Source organism: Bactrocera latifrons, unplaced genomic scaffold (assembly GCF_001853355.1).
Source record: "Bactrocera latifrons isolate USDA-ARS-PBARC rearing strain unplaced genomic scaffold, ASM185335v1 scaffold_810, whole genome shotgun sequence".
In the NCBI taxonomy this organism is placed as follows: domain Eukaryota; kingdom Metazoa; phylum Arthropoda; class Insecta; order Diptera; family Tephritidae; genus Bactrocera; species Bactrocera latifrons.
Genome location: NW_017537502.1, coordinates 51,124 through 72,404, shown reverse-complemented (window position 1 = coordinate 72,404; position 21,281 = coordinate 51,124). Strand labels below are relative to the sequence as shown.

General features: G+C 33.7%; 1 protein-coding gene across 8 annotated transcripts in view; it reads left to right on the top strand.

Annotated features, from left to right (window-relative positions):
• LOC108976940 (protein anoxia up-regulated-like) overlaps nt 1-21,281 on the top strand; it is a 75,648-nt gene that overhangs the window by 5,403 nt on the left and 48,964 nt on the right. The window contains exon 2 of one of the 8 annotated variants that reach the window (XM_018946395.1): nt 19,046-19,417. The exons of the other annotated variants lie outside the window; for them this stretch is intronic. Coding sequence (XP_018801940.1) covers nt 19,046-19,363 — 318 coding nt within the window. The 3' untranslated portion in view covers nt 19,364-19,417. Of the gene's footprint in view, nt 1-19,045; nt 19,418-21,281 lie in introns of those variants that run through there. 8 annotated transcript variants of the gene reach the window in all.

Sequence of the window (21,281 nt, the reverse complement as noted above, 5' to 3'; positions counted from 1 at the left end):
TGTCTCCCATTCAATTTTAAACATTTTTATAAATTACGCAAGGGGATATTTTCTGGCAGTGTAAAAAATTAAACTTGTGCATACGTGCTAGCTCACAGAATTCTGAAACGCAACTGAAATAATTAGCTTCGCCATACGCTGCTGCCGAACCGAGCTGTTCGTAGATATACGAGCAGTTTACTGGCTCTTTCGTTTTTTCTGAAGTTGACAGAAGAGCATAGGAAAAATTCATTTTGGCCGACACTGATTCAAAACATCTATTGGTAGCCATTAAATTTTTTTCATACCTGCTAACTATTGGAGAGAACAAGAATGCATAACAAGCGTAGTCAAGGCTTTGCGGATACTTTGTTATATTATGGGCGAAGGACGCAAATACATTCATAACAAACCAAACGCGATATCTAGAATAAAATTATAGCCACATAACTGAAGTGTTGATAAAAAGGTCTATTATAATTTGAGATATATAGCAATATTTTCGAAGCATTGCACAGAGCAGTGCAATATTTAAACGGTAACGATGAAGTATATATATTTCAAACTGATCTGTCCTAAAAAATAATAAAATTGCTAAATACTGGGAATAGTGAAATAGAACTGCAACCAAATGCACAGTGCAGTGAATTAAAACTGGCTCAGTAATCATTCGATGAATAGTATACAACGGGCATCCCAAAAGACAGATGCCATAACCTTGCCAGTCGATTTTTGCAAGAGAACCGTTTCATTATATGCAGTCCACTAGACTCATTGTCGACTCGACTCAAATGATTTCACTGGTGCACAGCCCAAATTCAACAGTATTTTCCCCCAAAAAGCAATGCTTTCTTAACGCACGAAATGCTTTTTGATTACTTTTTTTTATAAAATAACACAAGTTGCTTCACCAAAAATGAGATATCTCCTTAACTAATAGTTATAATCTAAATCATGGAAATCATATAGATGATATTAGTTGTACTACCTATGTATCAGCCACAGTAAAACGTGGACGGGTCCTCTAGTACATATAAATACGTATATAATTGATCAATATGACATAACGGGTTGAATGCGGACTGTCTGTCTGTCCGTCCGCGCAAGTGATAACCTGAGTAAAAATTGAGGTATTTTAATGAAACTTGGTACACGCGTTCCTTTGCAAATGCGGACGAGTACGTAGATGGACGTAATCGGACACGGCTACGCCTACAAAATAGCATTAATCGAAAACGTATAAAACGCAATAACTGCGCACTAAGCTAAGATACAAAACTGTTATTTGGTAAAGAGAATTGGTGTAGCCAGAAACACTTGTTGGCAAGAGATTTAAAAAATATGGGCATGGCTCTGCCCGTCTAAAAGTTTGTATGTATTATGTAAGCACTTTAACCGACACTGTAAAATTGATGAAATCGGGGATAACACTAAACGTGTTAAAAGTGTCAAAAATCAACAAAAAATACGCTAGAGATATTAATATTTGTATCTGAAACTAAAAGAGAACTTTATTGGAGCCGGGATCAAAAATAGACATGGCATAAGGTCTTCAATTGCCTCAAAATCGGTTCTACGGTGAAGTTGTTTGAGTTTGCTGAATAGCCAGAAGACGCACGGAGCTAAATCTGGTGAATATGGCGATTGCGGCATGATATTGGTAGAAAATGTGGATAAAAACTCGCGAAAAATTAAAGCACATAAAATTATTATAAAGTGCGCTACACTGTGATAATCGAAGAAAACTGTCAACATAGTCATCTGCTTTTACTTGATTTTTTCGGCTTCGGCTTTCAATCTATACGGACGTGTCTTGATGAGTTCCGTAAAAACTTTCCAAAAATAAAAATAAAAATAAACAAACATTGAAAAAAGTGCATGAGTGCAAGCGTGAGGCACTAACACCGAAAGTGCTATGTTAAACATAGAAACACCAAATATTAAACATTTTGCAAGCAATAAACATAATAAAATAACAAATAAGGACGAAATAAACAATAAAATAAACAAAAAAACATGAGTGCTCTGCATTCCCAAAAACATGGCATACTTTTGCTTTGACGAGTCTGCGAATTCAGCTCCTACCAATAAACAAGGCAACGGTGAGAAGGATGAGTCATCGCAGCGGACCAACTGAGCAGCACCATAAGCAGAGTTTACAGACAGTAGAAGCTGCAGAGAACGGCATTCCACAACTGCCGGCTACAAACGCTACACCAACAAGTAAGCAGGTACCAGATAGCGCGGGGCAGCGAATAAAACATAACGTCAGGTGAGAATGTACCAATAAGACAAGAAAAAACCGTAACTTCGGTTGCACCGAAGCTAAATACCCTTCACAGGTGAATTTCTGTTAGTAACTTTGTGTTCAGTTTGTATGGAAGCTATTTGCTATAGTATGTTGTTCTGAACAATTTTTTTGGAGATTATATTGTTACCTTAAGCTGTAATCCATGCCAAATATCGTGAAGATATTATGTCAAATGTAAAAGTTTTCCACATAAGAACTTGATTCCGATTGTTCACTTTGTATGGCAGCTATATGCTATAGTTAACCGATCTGAATAATTTCTTCGGAGATTACATTAATCTGTACCAAATTTCGTGAATATATCTTGTCAAATGTGAAAGTTTTCCATACAAGAACTTGATTCCGATCATTCAGTTTGTATGGCACCTATATGCTATCGTCAACCGATCTAAACGAGTTTTTCGAAGTGTTGACGCCGCCCCCGCCCAATTTCTTTTGCCACGTCTGTATCGGCAGAGCAATCTTTTYTTTTCCTCTTATTCCAACTTTTTTCGAAGTTTTTAATTCTCGCGCAACTAAACAAAAACTAAAAAAGTTGCGCGCTCTCTTCTTTTGCGACCGCTCACCGATCCAGACGTGGTAAGTGTTTGTCCAATTTATTTTTTGTAAAATATATTTATTATAAGAAACCTTTTGTTTTTTATTTAACATTTTTGGAATAACATTGCGCCGACCGTTTCCCCACGGCCAACCACATCTACGGAACGAACGAGCACGGCGCTCTACCACCCGAATTATCACGAAGATTACATTGTTGTATTAGAAAATAATCTGTAACAAATTTCGTGAATATATCTTGTCAAATGTGAAAGTTTTCCATACAAGAACTTAGTTTGTATGGCAGCTATATGCTATCGTCAACCGATCTGAACGATTTCTTCGGAGATTGCATTGTTGCTTTGGAAAATAGCCTGTGCCAACTTTTGTGAAAATACATTGTGAATGTGAAAGTTTTCCATAACAGAACTTGATTCCGATCGTTAACTTTGTATGGCAGCCTTATGGCTATATACTGTCAACATCGCTTTAAAATTACAGACAGTGAATTAGTACAGACTTATCATCTGATCAACCCCATGATATTTGAGTCAAAAGTTTCTCTGATTTCTCATAAAACTGACTGGTTGAATTATAGAAAATATATTACCAGCCACATGAATATCGTTTGCAAAATAAATACAGGAAGATACATTGGTGAAAATATAAGAGAATTTAATGATGTAATAACTAATGAGTTGTATTTTTAACAAAAAGAAGCAATAAAACAGTTGGTTTTAGAAATATCATTAATAATGAAATAGGAAAAGTTGTAAATAAGAAAAGGGGAGCTGGACGTGAATGGCAGTTAAATCGCTTTCTTTCAACTTTACTTCAACTGAAATCTGTATAACAAAGAAACTGTGCCCAAATTCTAGTAAGCAAAACTCTCTAAAAGTCTTTTAAGCCATCAGTAGATTCCAAAATACCTCTAAGACAGTTGAATAGTAATTGGTCACGAAGTGATGAGTAAAAGGCTTATTGCTTTGCAAATCTCCTAGAAAAGGTATTTCATCCTACTTGCCCAAAAAACAACTTTAAGTTGCCAACTTTGCTCAATAGCGCTAACCAGTCACTTGTGTATATTAGGACTTCTACTTCTGAAGTTACTAGAATCAGAATCAGAGCTAAATCCGAAAAAAGCATAAGGACACGATAATATTACTCCAAAAATGCTAATTGAGTTTCCAGATATTGCTATAATGGTGCTCTCCTTGCTTTTTAATGCAATTCTTGGTTTCGTATTCTATCCAATTTCGTGGAAAAAGTCGCTTATCATCATAATAGATAAATCTGGGAAAGACTTAACACATACGTTTTTCTATAGACGGCTTATTGGTCTTACCCTGAATTTTTAAAATATTTGAAAAAGTGTTACTATCAAAGATCACTCCTTTCCTCCTCGAAAATAATATAATAAAAACGCATCATTCGGTTTTCATGCTAAGCACGGCATTGTAGAGCAAGTAAATAGAATTACCAACGAAATCAGGGAAACATTCCAGACCAGAGGGTACTGTTCAGCTATTATTCTAGATGTACCTCAGGCGTTCGATGAGGTCTGACATGAAGGCCTTTTATGGAAAATCCAAAACCTTTTACCTTTCAAATTGCATAAAACTTTATAGTCATGTTAGCTTGTCAAAAAAGTTTTGCGATTTTTTTACTGAAGTTTCAATTGTTCATAAAATTTTTTTTGATGACTCATGCCCACTCTTGACCGATGCTACGGCTGCTACTATGCCGGTCTCTTTCGACCAAACCAGCGAATTTATCGCAATTTTCGACCACAGGCTTTCCGGAGCGTGGCGCATCTTCGATACCTCTACACCAGAACGAAAACGTTGAAACCATCGTTGTGAGGTGGAAATGTAAACTGTATCGGGTCCATAAACTACACAAATTTTATTTTCGGCTTGAGATGCATTTTTGCCTTTATCGTAGTAGTACTGTAAAATATGCCGTATTTTCTCTTTATTTTGCTCCATTTTTGCGACGCTATAACTCACGAACGACTTAAAAGAAATCAATCAAACACGTGTTAGCGCGTGAAATGAGCTTTCCAAAAAGGTATAGCATGACCCGATGCGACGAATAAAACTAGAACTACGCGCTCTCAGCGCCAACTAGCGAAAATACCGCAAGACTTTTTTGACAAACTAATATTTAAGAAACAAGAAATTTACAGCAGATTTCATATCAGAAGCACGAGTAATAATGGCTGGTGTGCCTCAGGATAGCGTGCTAGGCCCTACTCTGTACATAATATATACTTAAATTGACTTTTAAACAAAAATTCTAAACTTAGTCTAGTCAACAAAGTCCTGTCCTACAATGCAATATTTGAACCGATTTTAATGTATGACATTCAATGTGGGGTACGATCTGTGCAACCAATATTGATATAATATAAAAGTTACAATTTAAATTGTGAGAACAATCACGGGTGCACCATGGGACATGCGTAATGAAAAAATTCATAAAGACCTTAATATTCCTATGGTAAAGAAGGAGATAGAGGACAGCAGAATGAGATATATTTCTAAACTGCGCCAACATCCAAACCCATTGCCTAATGCCTTGGTAAATTACTGCAATCAAACACGTTTAAAAAGAAGTGATCTACCAGCTAGTAAAGAGCAACTTTCTACCAAAAAACCTCAACCACATTCTTGAGATTGTTTAGTTTTAAATAGATTTAATATTTGAAAGCTTATTGTTTGGCTTTATCAAGCACATCTAATGAATATAAGAATATTGAAAAACAAAAATATTTAGTGAAATTTTTTCGGAGAAACACTTTTTGTACTTGAGAAGGAGAAAATAGGTCCAAATGGCAAAATCTGCTGAAAATTCCTTAAATTATCGGTATTTATAAATTATAATTTATTTTAATGTGCAGGCCTCTTATATTTTACCCGAAAAGTATCGGTTAACCTATGAGATACATTGATGAAATTCAAAGAACATATTTTCTTGAGGTGATCGTTTGTGTCAAAAAAAAGATCAAATCCGGACGAATTATCTCCTTGCTTTTATATTGGACATAGAAATAACTTTCCGGTTGATTTAAGACCGTTTATTTACATAGGATAATATGATGATATAATTATTTGAAGATTTCAAGTGAGCATAGGCTTAGAATAAAAACACAATGGTGTCTGTGTTAATTTTAGCAAATCTACGCAATATATTGAATTTCGTCGCTTTGTATTTCAGTGAAAATACTGTAACTTGTATTGTATGATAAATATTGATATGTATATTCCCTCTGTAATAACCAGAAATTATACGATAACTATGTTTTGGTATGACTTATGGTATAAGTTAATAAGATAGTAAATACGATTGGAACGCAATCATAATTTCATCGACTCAGGCTTTGGTCGGGAAGCCGGTGTGTAGAATATTCAGCCTTTCTTTACATGTTTAATATAAAGCTTTACCAAAACTTAAAAATATTTTCATACCTTTGGGTCTTAGAGATTACGAAAGTTCAATTTTAAAACCAAAACATATTAATATTACAACTGATCTTCTTGAAAATAGGCCAATATTTCTGGTGTAAACTCAGCTAAAGGCACTTGTGTCCTGATATACCGAATATTGAAAATGTTCGAGAAAGGTTTATAACAAAATATTATTAACTGAAGTTGCTCCGCCTAATAATCAGTATTTGTGCCAATCATCTTCATTGATGTACGTTGTACGACTGTTTGTCCTATAATTTGGTAGCCCACCAATTGTTAATTTCATAACTACAAATTTGAATTCATTAAAGCTATTTATATGTTTTAACGGAGATGTATGGTAGTTTCGACTTCGGACTTCTTGAGAGTATAATTTTTACTCCATTTTATGACATTGTTGTGTTTTGGACTATCAGTGTATTCCCAAAAAGTGTTGTAAGTTAATGTTGCGATGTGTGTTATCTTTTCTGTATTCAAGCAAGTCTAAAATAACGCAAGATTGATTAAAAGTCCAGGTTGAAGCGCGAATGTGGAGCATCGGCATATTGAACAGGGTTGTCCAATAGTAATATGATTTTCTTCCGCCGCGTCTGTACTCGGAGCGTGCGAGTACCGACTGGATTCGATAGAGGGCGTTCCTAGCTAACGAACGAGCGGCTAGTCAGTTGTCTCCGAGCACCTCGAGAGTCAGGACTAACATTTTCGCCCGACATGTTTTTGTGAGTGGTTCAAGCCGAAAATGCAGTGTTCGCTAGAGCAAAGGTTAAGCGAGTGGAAGTATGCCAAGAAAATTTGAACATGTGTGAAAGTGACCCCAATTTTTGAAAATCGTAATCACAGGTGACGATGAGTCATGAATCTTCGACAATGATCCCGAGACAAAGAGTCAAACTTCCTAGTGGCACACGCCGGCGTCTTCTCGTCCAAAAAAGGGAAGAATGTGCAAATCCAAAGTAAAAACGATGCTCATTGTCTTTTTGACAACCATCATCAAAGATATCAAATTTTTTTCTCTTGCACAAACCGTCCTCAAGATACTCAAACGAAAGTTCAATAGGGTCCGCCTAGACACCGCACCATTTTGAGATGACAGAGGGGATCCAAGCAGAGTTCATCTCGGATCTCAAGGCTATTACGGAGAATGCCTTAGGTGACGCATTCAATGCTCGAATATCGCGTTGTCAGCACTGCATCGACCCAGAAGGAGCATATTTTGAAAGTTTTTAATGAATTGTAACGATTGGTTCAATAAATTTTTTTAAATCGACTCAGTCCAATTACTTTCCATACAAACCCACTAAGTGGCGACTTAACCGATGATAATGAGATAAGGGAAAGTGTTACGGATAATGGAGATGCTTGTGGAATACAGATTACCAGTGGCCATGATTTGTTTAGGATTTCATTAATTTCAACCCAATTTTTTTAATTCAGAAGATAATATTGTAATTGATTATTTTGGGACCGAGTTTAATTTTTGGTAAGATTGCGAAGTGGTTTTTACGTCAATAGATACCACCATAGTCGCTTGACCATAACTTTTATACTCTTACAATCTGTTGCTAATATAGTTAGTTTTGTTCACCTAAGGGTTGTACGTATCACCTAAAACTAAAGATGATATATATAAGTACAAAAAAAATTAGGAGTTCGTAGATGGGCACAAGTGGACCACTATCACGCACATAAATCGCGATCAACCGAAAACCTATTATGCCACAATTAAGAACAAAATTAGGATATATAGAACTCTAATTGGCGAAGGGATGATAACTCCGCTCACTCCCCTTACGCCAAAGACGTTAAAATTTACCTACGAGACGGTATGTAAAGAATTTTTATGAGGCTGGGTAAGAATTGGAAGAATCAGTACGTGGAAATATTTTTACATTCTCAAATACACAGTCACAGTGCGAAAATGGACGAAAATCGGATTACAACCACTCTTACTTCCCATATAATACAGTTTTAAATTCCATTTGATTCTGTCACTTTCCGGTGTAAAAGTCAAGAATTGATATAACCCGATAATACCCCGAGAACTTGACCTACACCCATATTACTAATATATTTTTAGTATGTGGCATGATAAAAGTAATAGTTAAAATCCGGTCGATACTACCCCAACTGCTATATACTAGATCTGTATAATGATTTTCGTTGTTCTAACAAAACTTTTAGCAGGAACAGTCAAAAACGCTACTGCCTTCCTCCCTTTTCCTTCCTCATCGGCGAAATGTGTGCCCAGTGAAAAACGTGGCAAAAACGCATAATTCAGCCATCTTTGTTTGTTTCCATTTGCACAATGTTGCCATTGCTCAATACGCATATATAGTTTTGTACACATCTATGTTTTCAATTTCAATTATTTATAATATAAAATATCAAAACTGAAAACAAACTATTAAAAAGAGTTTATRTATTTATAAATAATAGCATTCGACTCTGATTTTGAGTTATTTCAAGAAAATTTCAAACATATTGAACAGATTGAATTATAAAAGTTGATAATTACTACAGTATATAGATATTGGCAACCCTGGGTTGTGAGAGAGCAATCAGCTGACACGTTTAGACGGCAMAAACCAAAATGCTGTAGATTCTCACGTCATCCGACGTCAAAGAGAAAAGGGAGTAGCGTTTTTCACTGAGCACTTACATTGCGCGCCCATAAGATAGGTGGAATCAGCTGACACGACCCACGATTCTACATTTTTCACTATTTCTGCTATTATTAGCGCAACGACTTGGAATTAGCAGTGCATCATGGCATTGCAGCGACAATACATTACATATCATAGTTTATAAGAGAAGTGGAGTCAATACAAGCTCTAGTGAGAGAGCAACCTACTCTCCAAACGTACATATATGAACGTGTAATTCTCAATATATTACAAGGTCCTGCTCTTCACATTTTACGAACGCTGGGTGCATCGCCAACGTGGGAGTGTGTGAAACGAGCGCTAATAAAAAACTTTGGAGTAAAGGAGACATATGACGAGCTATTTAAATGCGCACATACAATTATCAATAACAATATTGTAAGTTATTATACACAGATTTGTAATATTTGGTGTAAAATCAACGAAAAATTTGAATTTGACAATGAGAAGCCAGTGGAGTATGAACCACAACGTATTGATAAGTTTATTTTGCGTACTTTTTTAAATAATATTGATATAAAGAGAGCTTCGGTTATAATTAATTCTAAAGTTACAAATATTAGAGATGGTTTCAGATATTAGAAGAAAATTATTTGATTTGTACTGAAAGTAAAACTAACTTAAGAAATTCTGATAAGTTTAATACTAGTCAGTGTAATCAAAATTTGAAATATTATACGTCAACGTTTCCCTACAATTTTCCAACACAAAATCAAGTTTTTTATAAACAACCTTCTCAAGCATTTAACAATCAAAATTCGAATAGGTATACAAATTTTCGAAGATTTTCTAACTCTCACAACAGCAATGCTTTTTTAACACGTAATCACAGCAAAAAACTACTCGCAGGTGCCACTGTATCACCGGCGATACACGCCTAGGCCTCTAGAATTTAGGGGCTGGGGCCTTAACGGAAAGAGTTTTAAGAATGACGTTAGTTAGTTTTAAAAGAAAAAATATTTAATTCCTTAGTAAAACACAACTTAAAAAAATAATACTCAATTATAAATAGGAAACTGCAATTCATTCCTGTAAATAAAAAAAAAAATGAAAATTATTGAGGCATAAGAATGGAGACCGAGGACATTGTCCGCAGTATGTGGATACAAGTTTGGCCTTCTTCCTTGCAGCTGACGAAGAGGTTACAGTCTTCAGTTCAGAATAGCAGCCTCCGCAGCGATATCTCTTTTGTCTTCCGTCTTTTGTTACTTCCACTGATGCCGTCAAAATGTGCTTGCCTTCAGGAAGTGTTCGCGAAATTGAAGCGCTATCTCTCCCACTTAAATTTGGAATTATATTTTGCCGAAAGTCAGATATTTTCATATTGGAATTACTTTCGTTATACAAAATATATGAATTTACAACCGCCGTATTTAAAAGAATATCAAAAGCAACTTTATGAAACCAGGGAATAGTTTTACGGAGAGGACTAAAGTAACTAGCCATTTGATCAGACAAATCTATTCCTAAAGCAGGAATAAATCAATAAATATTTACGTATTTAAACAAATAGATTTTTAAAGCGCTCAACAAACCTTGTTTGCATTTGTTGTACTCTATTATTACATTCGGCTTTAAAACATCTTGGCCGAGTCTATTCTTTTTACCAGCATGTACAAGTGATCCGTTGTTTACAGTGGACAAGAAACGAACTTCTCTTTTATCCCTACAGTACCCGACTACGATTCCAGATCTTTCGAAAGTAACATTATCCCCTCTTTTCAGCGACCTAGGCAATGTAGGGAAGCCTCTCCGGTTTTTTCTTAGAGTTCCCTGTAGATGCGTTTTTCTATTTAAGAGAGCATTTTCCAATTCGATAGAAGTATAATAATTGTCGACGTAAGTGTACGGTTCTCTTCAAAATAACCTTTCATAAATTGAAGGCAAATATTCGTTGCAAGAGAAAGTCCCGTGGTTCTGTCTGATTTTCCAGTATAGAGTTTCAAATTATATATGTAACCTTTTGTATCTGCCAATTTGAACACCTTGATGCCATACTTATGTGCTTTGCCAGGAAGGTATTGCCGCAATGGTAAACGACCACGGAAAGGTATCATACTTTCATCAATAACAAGTTTTTTACAGCTGGTTTATTTCGTTTAAAGGTTGCAATTGATTCCTGCAAGAGTTTGTCAACTTTAAAAGTTTTAGATACTGTTCAGATCTGGAACCGGTTACGACCCGTAACGTGTGGGACGAATGGCTTTCTGAACAAGGTAGTTGGTTTCCAATAGTCCTCCATTGAAGGATATTTTACCATACCCATATACAAGACTATGGCAAGAAACTCCATGATCTCCTTACGATTCGTATCCTTCCACTTATTCATCCTGCTGCTGCTGCGAGTACTAATCCCACATATTTGATAATTAGCATTTCTATTTGTCTCTTCAACAATAATATCCAAGATATCATCGGTCAAAAACTTTCTATAATACTCAAATGGCGAGACGGCATCGTGTTGCGAAGCATAGGGTAGACTTATGCATCCCTCAAAATTTTTCAAAGTCGCTCCGGTGGCAGGCGAATCCCATTCTGTCGTAGTTCCCGTCTGATGTTCATCTACGATATTACTAAAGCTCACATCTTGGTCTTCTAGGAAACTGTCATCACTCGATGTATCACTGCTCGAATCTGGGATGTACGATTCTTCATCTGGACTAAAATCTTGTCCACTCCTCGGAATTCATAATTTCACATTGCAAAAAATAAATAACAGTTAAAAAAAACAGCAAGTTTTCACCGGTGATCACAGCAAAAAAACAYCCTCAAACGCGTCGGGAGCATGACTTTTATTCATGGTAAAAAATCCCGTTGTAACTCAAAGCACAACATGCATTGTTTTGCTTGGCAACTGGGAGTAGTTTTTTGCTGTGATGACCGGTGATACACTGGCACCGGGGGGTAGATTTTGTTGTGATCACCGGTGATACATTGGCAGCCAACGTGTTAAACCAACCCTCTCAAACGAAAAATAATGGAGAAGCTCTCTCCCCTCAATTTCGCAACAGAAACAATGACGTGAAAAACATGTCACCTATAGAAGTAGATCATTTACAAGCGGATGCTCAGTGTGGATCTTGGGTTTCCAATATTGACGATAATTTGAATTTTTTTTACAACAGCCTCAAGAAATCATTACCGTTAGTAGAATTAACTATTGACAACGAAAAATTTTTAGCATTGATAGATACTGGTGCAACAACATCGCTACTTGATATAAATAAATTAGTAATATATTAAATAGTACAACTTATACAAAGCATTTGCTTTAATTCATTGAATAATAGTTCTTATATTACAGAAGAAATAATTACAAAGTTCCTTTTGAATTTAATGAAAACACAACTATGACTTGGAAACTATTAGACTTTAAGGGTAAATATTTCAATGCAATTATTGGACAGAATATACTGACTCCAATGCGTAGTGTTATTGATGTGTACAACCGAACCGTTACATTTAGTGGTAATAAAATAAATTTTTTTCAACCATTAATKTTTAGTGAAATTCATATCTTAGAAGAAATCAATGTGGATAAGCAAGTCCTTGAAAATTTATTTCGCGGCTTACACAAACAAGAAAAATCAGTTATAAAAAAAAATTCTTAATAAGTATAAATACCTAATTTACATAGAAGGACAGACTCTAAATACTAATATAATAAATCATGAAATTAAAACTGTATCAGACAGGCCGGTATATTCGAAAATATATCGTTATCCCCAGATACACGAACAAGAAATATGTAGGCAAATGAACGGCATGCTTAAACAAGGTATAATCCGAGAGAGTAATTCACCATACAATAGTCCCTTATGGGTCGTTCCTAAGAAATTAGACAGCTCAGGTGAAAAGAAATGGAGGCTTGTTGTCGACTATAGGGCATTAAACAATATTACAATCGACGATAAATTCCCCATACCAAATATTCAAAATATTTTGGATAAATTGGGTCGAGCGCAATATTTCACTACAATTGATTTGGCAAAAGGGTTTCACCAAATTCTTGTTAATCAAGAAGACCGGTCGAAAACTGCCTTTTCCACTCTATATGGTTCAACCGAATGCCATTTGGACTAAAAAATGCGCCTRCCACATTTCAAAGCTTTATCAACAAACTACTGAAAGATTTTATTAATAAAATATGCGTAGTCTATTTAGACGATATTTTGATATTCTCCACAAGTCTTCAAGAGCACTTTAATGATATAAACCGAATTCTAACGAAACTTCGTGAGGTAAATTTAAAGATCCAAATAAATAAATGCAAGTTCTTTTCAAAAGAAACTTTGTATTTAGGTCATATATTAACCCCTGAAGGAGTTAGGCCAAATACTAGTAAAATCGATCAAATTTTGAAATTGGAATTGCCAAAATCTATGAAACAGATTGAGTCGTTTCTTAGTGTTACCTTTTATTACTGAAAATTTATAAAAGATTTTTCAAAAGTRGCTTACCCAATGATTAGATACTTGAAAAAAGGTGTTAAATTAAACGTAAATGACCCCCCGGTACTTAAAGAGCCTTTTAGCAACAGGATAATCATCCACTATGTTGTGGTAGTAGAACATTAATCGATCACGAAAAAAAATTATTCAGCTACTGAACGAGAACTGCTTGCTATTATTTGGGAGACTAATTATTTTAGACCATACTTGTACGGTRTCAAATTTGATATTCTATCAGACCATCAGCCCTTAAAATGGCTTTTCATTAAATCGTAGGGGAAAATGAGTCCAAGGTTACATCGTTGGCTAATCAAGTTAAGTGAATTGAACATAAATATTTCCTACATTAAAAGTAAATACAACTCAGTAGCGGACTTTCTTAGTAGAATTAATGCTGACGAAATTAGCATGATAAATGTATCTACTGGTTCTTTATATAATAATATTATATCAGACGATTTTGATACCGTTCACTCACGGTCTGAAGATTTTCATGTCCACATACCAATTTTAGAAACCGTCGTAAATAGATTTAAAACTCGAATTATCCTAACACATTATAAAACTAAGGATATGGAATTAGAAACATAAAAATAAAAAGATTTTTATTGATTTTTCGATTTAGAAAATAATTTAGAATCTATTTTAAAAGAACATTTAACAAAAGGGAATGTTGGAATATATACAGAGTTAAATGACGACCAATATAATATTTTACAAAATAAATTAATAGAATTATTTTCAGGATTTAGAAATATCAGATTCGTTCGTTGTTCATATCAGGCAAAATATGTTGAAACAGAAGAAGAAGCTTTTAAACTAATCAATAATTACCATAAAAATTAACCTGGTCATACCGGTATCGACGAAAATTATTTTGGTCTAAAAAAGATAATTTATATTCCTAATTTGAAATTTTTAATGCAAAAATATATTAATAATTGCTCCACTTGCACCAGATCTAAATTTGACAGAAAGCCAATTAAAGCTAGATTCCATTTAACTGAAACTCCAACAGACATAAAATAAATAATACATATGAATGTCTACACAAATACAAAATCAAATTTTCTGACATTTATTGATCGCTTTTCAAAATTTGCTATTGCTTATTATATTGAAAACAGAACCAATCAAACTACAATATAAAATTTTAGACTTTATAAATCTAAAAAGGGACATTTTAATCAATTAATTTTAATTATATTTGCGATAATGAATTCAAAAGTGTAAACTTTAAAGATTATTTGAAAACCGAAAATATAAGTCTTCATCTAGTGAAGCCTAACAACCACACTGGAGACGCCGATATTGAGAGATTGCAAGAAAAACCAATAAACATTGAACAAGGAAATTGTAATAAAAGAAAATTTTTGAAAACATTGTAATAAGATAAAATAAATGTATAAATAAAAGAAATGAGAAGAGAGAATTTTACAAAGAACAAAGGTGTAATGGATACATAAAATATTATAAATTTTTAAGACATAAAGAACAACCGAAATATAAATATTTAAATTTCCAAAATATTCATAGCTCTAATATTAAGAGAAAACTAAAATTTGAAGATATATCTTCAATTTTAGCAATGGAAAAGTTAGATATTGTACTATTCACCCTATTAATTTTTGACATTACTTTTTTACTTATTCATTACTCATATTTTCATATTGTCATATCCTCATATTCTTACATTCTCATACTTATTTCGTTCTTGAAAGCAGGTGGACTTATATTTTGAACGGTGCCAACCGATTTTCGTAAATTCAATATATAAATATATTAACAAGAATATAAAATTCGTGATTGATTTATTAAATATTATAACTCGCGCGATTCCTGTTCTCACAATTATCATCCTCGTTTAACAATAATAACAAATAGAAACTATCTTCCAAGAGCTTTTTATTTCATACACAGAATACGAAATGATAAATTTAAAATTTTGGCAAATTAGAAATATGTTGAATTTGTCAAGTGTACATAATAGGGGTTTATGTATATATAAAATTGATAGAATTTCGATCCTCTGATTGACAGTTTACCCCTTAAGGTATTTCCCTGGCTTTGATTCCTGCAAGTTGAAAGAGTATAAAATGTTCGGTTGCAGCCGTTCCTTATATTATTGATATTGGCGAAAGCCCTCGATAGGTTTATTGGATCTTGGGATGGGGATAATAAGACTTATTTACCCATTTTGAGGATTTATGCTCTTTTTAGATATTACATTATATAGTTGGCATAATGTTTCTTCACTAATGGATATTGTTTAGGCTTGCTGTTTTGCCTTTCAAAGTAGTTAGGCAGGCATTAAATTGAAGTGTTGAAAACGGCAGTTCAATTAACTTTATTTGTTTACGAATTCATTGTTAAAATTCCTATTTTTGAGTACTTCGACCAAGTTTTGGCAAATATTTTAATAATTTCTTCAGGTGATGAAACGGTGATATTATGGGAATTTTTGATTACCTGAATATATACTAGAGAGAAATAATCATGAAGTATATTTACCTCGCTCCAGAGAGTTTCAGATGTACTTTGCTCATTAATGCTTTTGGCAAATTTTCTCTTCTCTTTTAAATATTGCATTCTTTTTTTGTACTATAAGGTGTTTTCTTTTGTGGGCTGTCGCTTGGCAATTTGCCAAAATTAGCTTTGTAAAATCTAAGCTGTGTTAGTTGTTCGTTCCACCAATAAATAGAGCGTCGGTGATAATTGGATTTGATGAGCGGGTATAGACAGCTCGTTTTATTTTTATTAGTATTGTTGCTGCTGCAGATTGTTTGCTATTTTCGGAGTTATAGGTTAAAGAGTTTAATCATCTCTCCAATGATTGTTGGTAGGACCCCCTATCAGCTTATTTAAAATTACACCTTAATTGGTAGTTTATATTCTGTCTCCAATTGCGCCTAAATGGTTATATATAAATGGCGAGTTGATCCCTACCTTGTGGTTCATCGAAAACTTTCCAAGTGATCGGATTGTTAAGAGGTGGATTTCAAATGCTTAAATCAATGTGTTTGTGTAAAACGAGTTAAAGATGTGTCGGGGAGTTATCATTAAGTACAATAAGATTGTTATTTCTTACAAAATAGGTAATGATTTTGTTAAAGTGTAATGAGCACCATAAATTACTAGTAGTAGAGTCGGATGATTTTAACTACTAAAAAAATTTAATAGGTCAATTTCATTTGTATTTTCTGTTGGCGATATATAAGCGTTATTTATGGTAAATTTAACATTAGATTTAATGGCCGTAGTGACTGTCAGGGTGATTATATTTATGTTGAGATTTATATGTTCCTGTGAATTATGAATTAATACAGGCCTTTTTAGCAGTTGAGGCCCTTTTAGTCCTTTTGGCAGTTGAGTTGGATTCTATAACTTAATGAGTTTTTTAAAGAGCTATTTTGTAAAACTGGTTTTCATTTATTATCAAACGTCATTGTAATTGTTGTAGTAATCATTAAGGTTCCGCTGTAGAATCTTAGGTACCATATTGGGGCACTAAGTGGTAGATAAACATAATTGATTTGCTGGTAAGGGTTAATGTTTGTTGTAGCTGTGAGAGGAACCGCGGCTAAGACAGTATAATTGATAGTGTTGTTTTGGTTGAGGGAAAGATCCGGAAGTAGGAATTTGTCGCTGTCGAGACCGGTGTTGGTTTTTTTTTTCTGTTCGTTGAGTATTCCGTTTTTATTATTCGTTGCTTCTTCAAGATTTTCAGTTGGTGATGGGTATCCTTTATATTTGTTGACAAGTTTACCGTTTTTTAATTTAGGATTTTAATATGAATTATACCATTGGCAGTACCAACTTCTTCAGATTGTACCCAGAAACTCATGTATGGTTTTACCTGAGCTATCGCCAGAACGGATGAACAGACAGACGTCCCGCAGTTTTCGTAATCCTAATAATTAAGATAAACTACGTGAGATGATTTTGAACAGGAAAACTTTGTCCGTGTGCTACCCTTTAAACTTAAAAAATATTATATATAGAGCAATTAGCTTAATTAGAATACTGTCAATAATGTCAATGAAATAACACAGCAACCAATGAAAGAATTTTCAGCCTCTGATTCCTCCTGTTCAGAAAGGCCAAATTAACGCATGTGGGGTGAAAATAACGCGCTTGATCTATTTAAGTTTGAAATGATATTCATATATAAGATGTGAATTTATGTTGGAAAATAACAATGTTGACCGATTTACAAAATTAAATTTCATATATTCTCTAAAGTTTATATTTTATTATGTATATATTAATGTGAAGAAATTTATGAAAATGTATGCGGTAGAAAGTTGAATTTATTTTATATTTATAATTATTAAAGTGTTATATATACACATATACCTAATCAAGTATACATATACAGTATGTGTATTCTGAAAAACAGTTTATTTATTTAATATTAATGCATTTTTACAGCAGTAAAATTCTTTGATTTTAATGCCAATTTGATTTCCATTTCATAAGTTGTCAAGATACGATCGATTTATTAGTTTTATAGTTTGCTAAGATAATAAGCTTCATTGTATATAGTACATTTTATGGTTGTTCCAATCCTTTCATTACTTTTATTACTTTTTTTATACTACATACAAAACAAAACATTTATTTTGACTTTGAAATTCATTGTGTGGGCTTTGCAGAGCAAAACGCCAATTGACTGGGAGAAATGCCCTTATGTTCCACGACCTTCGCTTGTTTCGGACCCCGTTACGGCTTTTGGGACTTATCGCTCCGATCGAGCACAGCGAAAAAGCTCCATACTTGACCCGATTAATCGTGCTGCCATTAAGCCAAATTTTCGCATATTACATGAGCCTATAAAGCCTTACGTGCCGGCCAGAGATCAAAATAGAGAACGTGTTTTAAATATGGTTCGTCAACACATTGACACCGTCGAAGCTGGAGGAAATACAGCAGCTCGAACATCCCGTGACAGTCTAGATACAGTGTTGCCACGATTACATCGTGCCGTATCGGAAAGCTTGCCTATAAAGCGAGAGATTTCCCGAAATGAGCGTTCTGGTGCTACAGTCACGAAATATTACTATTAAATTTAAATAATATATATATATATATATATATATATTATATTAGTTTTGTGAATAATTTGGTATCTACTTAATTCACTTTTTGATATTTTAAAATTACAATCAAAGAATATAAACGAATTTATAAGTCCTTAGAGGCTTTCAAAAATATGCGGTTGTTTTCAATTAAATACCAATGCTTCCATTTTCATAGAAAAAAATTCTCTAAAAAAGTTAGCTAAAACGATTTTAATATAAAGGCAAGGTAATAAAAATATAAAACAATTTTAGCAAATAACGCAGCAACACATATAAATATGTACAGTTTTGGCTTATTTAGAAAATCAAACATGTTTCAATTTCCTTTTTTGAACCTCAGATATAAACTTAGTTAAAACAGTTAGTTTTTATTAAAAATGATTTATTTAAACTTTATTTCAGTAAAATATTGAATATATTTAAATAATAGTTTCCATATGCATTGATACTACATCTATTTGTATACTTATTTAACTAATTTGTACATAAGTGAAAATAGTTTAAAAGGAAATAGTAGATTTAATCTGTTTGAATTTGCCACCCACATTCGCAGACTCCACGTTTGGACTTATGCACTGAAAGGCCAGGTACTCATCGCCAGAGAGGTTCTAATGACTATTCATACTCTTACAAGTCGAACGTTGAAAAGAACTCATACGACTCTAATGATCCCTATGCAAGACCTGAACGCTCTACGTACTCATCTACTGTTGAGTCATCATCTCGTTTTGGTCCAGGAGGATCCTACAATTACAGCACCGAAAGGACCAGCACCACAGGAGCTGGGCCAGGTGGCTACAGCTATTCATCAACAACGTCTGGTAATCTTCCTGGTGGTACCAGATACCGACATTTTTCATATCGAGTCTAAATGGGAGTCGGTTTTTCAAACATTAGGTACTGATAAATATTCAATTTACCCCAGCTCTTTAATTTCTAATATACTACATTTACAACCTAACTCAGTAATAAATTTGTCTAAATCACACTCACCTAAAATATATTACAATTAAATTTTATTAAATACAACAAAAAAATTGCATGAGTGTGCCTAGTTTTATACTATTAATGTATGTATATACTTGGTACATTGGTACACTTTTACTTAATTATTTAGCCGAATTACTTATAAAATCTCAAAATATCAGTTATACTTAAAAATGAAAATGTATTTATTAACATCACCAAAAACTTAAAAATAGCATTTTCAATGTAAACGTAACCCTAACTCTACTATATATATGTACTTGTGATATCTTCCAAACAAAAATAAAATCAACCATATAATATTAACAAAAAATGTTCATTTTCTTTAATTTTAAGTTGGATATTAAAATCATAAGAACAATATAAAAGTTAGGAGAACGTCAATGCGATATTCATGAATCTGTGGGCTTAGAAGTATAAATTGCGAATACCAACTACATAATATGTATAATAATATCCTATAATAGTTGGCCCTTTATTCAAACTATTGGCATATAAGTAAACTGAATTGATCCATAAACTGCATATATACGAGTATATCCAAATGCATATGATAATACAAATTTGACAACCTATAAAACCACTCAACAAGTCTGAAGAAAAAATTTCCGACGGATGTGCTAAGAGGACTAAGAAATTGAGGTGTCCTGATTACGCATTTGAATTCAAACATTTTCCATCATTTACAGCTATTTTTGTAATTTTAATGATGGTTATTTGATCCCTGCGTACATCACTTGACTACATAGGACATAAATAATCCTGCGATCCAAAATTAACAAGACAGAGCCTCTAACACCATAGCCGCAAAATGGCTGTCAACTAGTAACTAAAAACTAGTGCAAGAAAGGGCTAAGTTCGGGTGCATTTTATACTTTTTCAACTTACACGAATCAAAGCCAGGGAAATACCTTAAGATGTAAAACGTTAACAATTTTTTAAATACATATACCATATATAACTCGTGCACTAACCGACAAATTCGGCATAAGATTTGTTAGAAAAATGAAAATCATTACACGTAGTACGAGTATATGCGAGTTTTGTAGTATCGACCCAATTTCACCTATTAACTATTCTTATGCCACATAAAAAAAAAATTTCCTCGGTTTCATAGAGATATAGAGCAAAGTCAGTTGGATGTTCGAAATCCTGGAAGTAGTTAAATGGGGACTAGRTCAAGTTTTCGCTCAACTATAYCTATATAAGATACAAAAATATAATTTCATGAGTAAAACATGTTATGTAATTTTCAGTGCGATAACTCAAGTATTGGCCGATCTATACACCATAAGGCCATCTGAATACGGGGGTTCAGGGAAGAATTAATTCGATTCAACCCATTTTCGTCACATAGAAATGTCAGGAAAGCATTTTCTCTGAATTTAAATTGTTGATCCCATACATGGATCTAATCAAACCGTCAAATATGAACTATAGATACTGGGGTCCACATAATCCATACCTAATGGCTTGAACAGTTTTGTTTGGATTAGGACAATTTTTGGTTATAAGATGGCATACTCTAAACGAATTATTATTGCTCATTTTATCTCGTTATGTTAATTACTTCTTGATTTGTGTACTGGAAAGAAAAGAATCAAATGGAATTTAAAATTGTGTCATGTGGGAAGTAGGAGTGGTTGTAGTCCGGGTTCCTCCATTTTTAATACGCTTTTATTAGCTTCACTTGTATGTATGTACGTATGTATGTATGTATATATGTATGTATGTATGTCCGTAACTTTTTAAGTGGTACTGAAACGTAAAATATTTGAGCGACACAATTAGAGAAAATAAAG